Source organism: Talpa europaea (assembly GCF_964194135.1).
Source record: "Talpa europaea genome assembly, chromosome: 1".
Classification (NCBI taxonomy): Eukaryota; Metazoa; Chordata; class Mammalia; order Eulipotyphla; family Talpidae; genus Talpa; species Talpa europaea.
Window position 1 is genome coordinate 42557392 of NC_140073.1, and position 6774 is coordinate 42564165.

General features: G+C 40.0%; 1 protein-coding gene across 1 annotated transcript; it reads right to left on the reverse strand.

Annotated features, from left to right (window-relative positions):
- Window positions 1–878: 878 nt before the first annotated feature.
- LOC311182161 (olfactory receptor 56B34-like) lies at window positions 879–1844 on the reverse strand (the record flags this gene model as incomplete). Its single annotated transcript, XM_084250758.1, has 1 exon — window positions 879–1844. One exon carries the CDS (start codon window positions 1842–1844, stop codon window positions 879–881), a length of 966 nt encoding a protein of 321 aa, XP_084106884.1.
- Between the last annotated feature and the right edge of the window lie 4930 nt (window positions 1845–6774).

Consider the following 6774-nt stretch of genomic DNA (forward strand, 5'->3'; position numbering starts at 1 on the left):
TGGAGGACTTAAAAACTATTGTGTTTACTATTAGGCAGGAAATTTCAACAGAGAGGTGATTTATAATTTCACTAAGATATCCTCCTCTAAAGACCGGACTGGCCACAGTGCAGGTTTTCTGATCCCATGCAGATCGGGTAAAGGAGGAGTCAGAGTCCTCAGTGGTTTTGCAGGTTTTTTATTTGGGGTTCACCAGGCATATGGCAGGCAGGGGTGCTGGCTTCACTCTCTCTGGGCTCTCTGGTGATCTCAGCTTCTCTTCGGCTTCTACTGCTGCTCCTGCTGCTACTGCTGCTGCTGCTGCTGGCGCCCCCCCGTGACGCCGCCCTTAAAAGCACAGTCTTAGCTCAGCTGAATCCCATCTACCTATGCCCACACCCTATTCCAGGTGCCCGCCATCAGGCATGCATTCAGGACAAGGATCCATCATCTATCCTGATGGCGGAAGGGCAGAAAAGCCTGATATTTTCTTTACCCTACACCTCCCTTTTAATCATCATCTCAATTTATTTAAAAAATTAGTAATGAGGTTGAATAGAGAGGCGGGATTAAGAGTAGGGACTTTACAGACTGACGGGGTTCCAACCTCATTCTGTGGCAAGTTTTTCAATTTTCTTGCTTCATATGAAAATGTATAAATAACAATGGTACTTGCTTCATAGGTTTGTTATGGCAATTAAATGAGGTAATATTTGTGAACTATTTACAATGCTATGCACATTGTATATGTACATGCACAGCACTATGTATGTGCTGTACAAAATAGGCGAATTAATTTGAATTCATGTCCTAGTAATTGAGAGACTTGGTATAATTGTAACTGGGGACTACTCTACTCCAAAGCCTGTGCAAATTCTGGAAGACCTCTTATAATAGTTTCACTTCTTGGACACATGCTCACCCAGACCAAGCACCTTGCGGAAGCTTACTCTCAGCTCCTGGGTCCTAAGAGCATACACCATGGGGTTAAGGGCTGGGGGGATGATACTGTGTAGCACATTGAGGAGAACTGGGATCAAGGGAAACCTTTTTCCTGCCAGATGGGTGACAGACACTACAATAATAGCTGTGTAGAAAAACAGAATGAGGATGACATGAGAACTACAGGTACTCAGGGCCTTTGACGTTGCTTCAGCAGAGTTCAGCTTCAGCACCGAACGAATAATCAGAGAATAGGAAGCAAAGACCAGAACCATGTCACCCCCAACCATGACCCAGCCTAAAACCAACTGGTAAAATCTATTAATGGTGATGCTGTCACAGGCCAGGCTGGTCACCCCCAAGTTGGAGCACAGGCAGTGGTCAATCTCATTCCTGGAACAGTAGTGTCTCTGGGCAGCCAGAACAGGAACCGGGAGGGTGAAGAGGCAGTTCCTGAATATCATAGACAGGGTGACTTTGATCACAAAAGCCTGAGTGACGATGGAGGGGTACTGAAGAGGATAGCAGATGGCTACATATCGGTCCACAGCCATGCAGAGGAAGATGCCTGACTCCATGCACATGAAAGTGTGGATGGCATAGATCTGAGCAAAGCACTCAGGGAGGCTGATGGCTTTGGCATCAAACCACAGAACAGCTAACACCTTAGGAAGGATGGTGGTAGCTAGGCCAACGTCCACAACAGCCAAGATAGCAAGGAATTGATACATAGGCTGATGAAGGGTAGGCTCATTGTAGATGGTGATCAAGATGAGGAGATTGGCACCAAGAGCTAAGAGGTAGAGCAGAGCCAGGGGCAAAGAGAGCCAGTGTTGCCACTCGTGAATGCCTGGGAACCCCAGCAGGATGAACTCAGACACCTGAAAATCTGAGCCATTGGCTATGCTTAGTGGGGTATCCATAGCAGGGGATGTCTCCTCAGCATCTACCTGTGGATGAAGGAAGAAAAACAGGCTTGTAAGTTCCACCCAGGGACCTAGTGTGTATAGGTAAAAACACTCACTAATAGCTCAGCTCTTTTAACATAATGCATTCGCAAGCCCTTTGACACCCAGGGTAAAATTCAGATAACAACAGAAGGGCCAAAAGAGATTCTGAGATATTCTTGTCTTCCTTTTATAATTAAATTTATTTAGTTTCTTACATTGTTGTTCATTTTTGGACAGCATTTGATTTCCCCCTCAGTGTGGAGCCTGCAGTTCCCCCACCACCCGTGACCCATCACCACAGTCCCCGTGCTCTTCCCTCCCCTGTTCTGACCCTTCTCCCTCCCCAGGCTGCGTGCCTCTGATCTGTGGTCTGCTTGCAAGTTTTGTCTTTATTCTGACCCTTTGTTTTCTCTATATTCCACCTATATGGGAAACCATCTGATATTTATATTTATAATTCTTAGTGTGATTAAAATGAGGACTTTCTGCATTTTTGTGGTTGAAATTCTGGGAAAATGTTTTTATATACAGGACACATGGATACAAAGCAGAAGACGTATACATTATAAAAAAAACTATGATTTCAAGTGGTGAAGTTAGAGGACAGAAATATTGACCATACTCTTTGGAGTCTCCAGGAAGAAATAAATAGCCACAATGAGAATCCTGACTATGATTTTCTTTTTTTTTAAAAAAAATTAATTTATTTTCTTATATTGTTGTCAATTGTTGAGCATGATTTTCCTTTCAGTAGCGTCTGCAGTTGGTAAATAGTTTCTGATACAAACCCTGTCATTTAATCTTTACCAATAAAGTGTGATTATTCACATACAAGGTAAGAGGTTGAATGTTTAGGTAAGAATCATATACTGAAAATGATATTAAGTGAGAAAGCTTCTACCCAATTTTACTCTTTTGCATTTAATTCCATCACTCTTTCCATTAAATCATAGTCAATAGATCAGTGCCTTTCAGAAACACCATTTGTTTCCTCCTCTAATATAAAAGTCATATTAAGCACACAGATAATGCTATATTTCTAAATAATCAAATATATTAATACAAGATAATGAGAAAAAATGATCAACTAAATTCCAACCACTGCCAGATTTTTGTGTGGTACAGGTTGGAAGTAGAGCAAGCATTTATTGCACACATTTGGCTTTTTCACTGAAGTAATTTTTTGGCTATTCTTAACCCTTTACTGCTTGGTCTTCCTCATTCTTACATTCTTGATTTTGTTTACACTTGATCTGCTGTAGAATAATTTTTACTTATTGAGTGAAAAAGTGAATATGTGCAGTCTGCTTTTAGATCCCTTTAATATCCAAAATTCTTTTTGTTATCTATCTGTAACAATACCTTGCACTCTCCATAATTTAGGAATCAATATTTCCTGACCCAAATTCTGCCTTTGTTTCTCTTGATGCCATTAATTGAAGGTCAAGATGCCATCCCTCACCATCAATGCAAAGAATAATGAAATGAGCCTCCCTGGTGGCGCAAGGGGTTAAGCACCACACTATGAAGCAATCCACAGCATCTGCAGCATAAGTTCGATCCCCGGCCAGCCAGGGAGCAACCCACATGGCGCAGCAGGCCTCTCCTGTCTCGCCCGCTGCTCCCCTCAGCAGTGTATTTCAGTCGGGCTGCCTGTTCTGTTCCCTGCTCTGTCTCTGGAGGATCCTCTCACCCCCCACACCTCTGGCCTGTACCCCAGCCCTTGTATGTATAAATAAATAAATCTTTTTTTAAAAAAGAATAATGCAATGAGTCTGGTGATTTGTTACACAGGCACAGAAAACCAATACTACTGGATATATTCCACGCATCTCCATGTGTAAGATGACTCGCTTCTGCTGACACGACACAGAAGGCATTTAAACACAGTTTATTCTGACTCCAGAGTCTGTTCTTCTAGTGTCTCAGGAACTCTGCTCATAGTAAAGGACGCAGAGCAGAGAGCTTTCCCCGGGCTTTTGGAGGGGGTTTAAAAAGTGGGATAAGATCACCCTGAATATTAACTGAAGTTGCTGGGATGTTTCTGATTCACTAGTCTTTGCTTGGGGTTGGTCTATTATTTATTCACTGTCAATCTTAGAGTCTAGCTTCATTTCTCTCCCGTTTTCTAATCACAGAGTTTAGTCCCTAGAAAATCAAAGCACCTGAGAGAAGGGAAGTATTAAGAGGAAGAATGAAACAAGGATAGTTAACCATACCAGTCCAAGATAAGGCGGAGTCAAATTCAGAGATCAGGATAGAACTGCAGACGTGGTACACAGCTATCTCTCACCTCTCAGGAGGCAGGACTGCTTGCTACTTGAGGAAGGGCTAGAAGAGCTCTCAAGCTTTCAAATTTGCCTGTAGCTTCTTCTACTTTCTCAGCTCTAGTGGCCAGTGTTCAGCTCTTGGTTCTGCAGCCTCCTGTCTTTGCTACCATTCCAGACGGGGGTTTTTCTATAAATTGGATCCCTGAGCTGTCTGATTCGGGTGCTGCCCTCTAGTGTCTCCCAGCACCCCCTGGGTGTTTATCAGTTGCACTGGGAATAGGGCCCAAGCCTCTTAGTGGTTAACCAGGAAACGTCTTGGGGTCCACGCTGTCAGTCCTTGTCCCAGGACAGCTCACAGATGGGGGGGGCCATTCACTGCTCACGGGGCTTCAGGGACTTGTTCACACTGGTCTGATGAACAGTGTCCCTCAGTGAAGGAAGTCTTCAAGTCTCCCTATCTCAAAATGCATCTTTATTTCATACTCTTTCCTGAGATAGTCTCTATCTATTTACTGCTTCAGATGTGCTGTGAGCAACTTCTTTATTTTGCTTCCTCATCCTCATCACTTATATACTTACCTCATTGCAATTTAATTTTGTCTCAACTTCACTCTAGCTAATGACCTCAAATTGCCAATAATAATACTTTTTTTTTTAAATTTAATTTTACCTGAGATCTCTCTGGCATTTGTGTTGACTGGTTCCTTCTAGGACCACTTACTTCTCTTGTCTTTCATCACATTATATTTTCATGTTATTCCATGTAATTACACTGGAATAGAAGAGAACTATTGAATTAGTATTCATCTCAAGAATTTCATAATGAGAGATGTATTGTCTGATCATTCTATCTACAGCAGCGATCCCTGGGCTGATCAGACATTCTCTGCTTTGCCTCCATGACACATCTTGTGACACGTTATCAAATCTTTTATCTGCTTTTCTTTCTTTCCCACACACTAAACTGTGCTCTCTTTGAGAATGTCCTTTTTGTTAGTCTTGTTTACTCCACTATTCCCAGTACCTCAGCTAGTTCCTAGCACATATTAGGTATTTGATGAATATTTGTCAAATAGATGAATAAATATTCAGGAGAATGTGTTAGGGGGCATTTGAGAGGAATTTCAGAGTGTGATGCTGGTGTCACATGCAGTGACTTCTTGCCATTTTATGCTTAATGCTTTTGTATTTCTAGTAATTTATGACTTAAAAATTCTGTCAGTACTCTTTAAGTAACAAACTCCCGTTATCAGAAAATTAAAATAAAAATCCTATTGTAATAGTATACAGAGATATAGCACATTACATGTCTTGATCAATATGTAAAATTCATATTTAATTCCACAAAAGATAGCTATGGTTTTAGAAATTTTTTCAACTAGAATATTGTTTGTTGGGTTATATAATATAATATAATATAATATAATATAATATAAAGATCATCTTGCTAAAATTAAAATGTACAGAATGATAAATTGTCATCAAGCTATAGAGAAAAAAAGTCACAGATTTGTCAGGAAATCAGAAAAATTTGTTTCTTTAAAAGCGAGCATGGTCAGGGAAGTAAGCAGTTCTGGCCATTTTAACAATGTTAATTCTTCCAATTCAAGAGCAAGGGATATCTTTGTATTTTTTTGTGCCTTCTGTTTCTTTTGACAATGTATAACAGTTTTCCTTGCTAGGTCCTTTACCTCCTTTGTTAGGTTTACTCCTGGGTTTAATTCTTTTTATTGTAATGGTGAATGGCATTGTTTTCTTAATTTCTTTCTCTTCTAGCTTATTGCTTGAATATAGAAATGCAACCAGCTTCTGTAAATTGATTTTGTACCCTGCCATTTTATTATAGTAATTTATTATATCAATTAGTTTTTCAGTGGAGTTCTTAGGATTTTATATGTTTATTATCTTGCATATGCAAATAACGCTAGTTTTACTTCTCCTTTTCCAACTTGGCTACCTTTTATATCTTTCTCTTGCCCGATTGCTCTACAAGTTGATTTGGTAAGTCATTGTATTCCCGGTTTTCTTTAGTTATTTGCTCATGGTTTCCTTTAATTAATTGAAGTTATTTAACATAATTTCTTTTTTAAGTATTTTCATAGTAAGCCTCATTTCCCAGACTGTATCTAGTTTTTCCCTTGTGTATACATTAAATTGTATTGTTTGTGTAACTTACACATTTTTGTCTGAAACTGTACACTTTGAATATTATAATGTGGCAAATGTCAGAAATCAGATCTTTTCTCTCATAAGATTTGTAGTAGTTCCTTGTTTTTGTTGCTATTGTTTGTTTAATTAGTTGTTCTGATCTAATTTTGTAAAATCAGTATTCTTTTTTATTTCTGTCCACTGCAGTCTGTTTGATTGGCTTAGGAGTCAGCTACTGATTCGTCATATATATCTTAAAATTCCTAGAACTAAGAAAACCATGTGACAGTCTCTGTAGATGGATTCTCTGTGCCAAAACATGTCATCACCATTCCACCAGGCCGTTGACAAGTCTGCCTTCAACATCACTTTTTGCTTGTGCAGAGTCTGAAAGCCAGTAAGAGGTGAGAGCGCAGGTACTTCTGTTGCAGAAATAATTCTAGCCTTTTACCCAGGCAGGAGAAGAACAAGCGGTACTTCAGGAA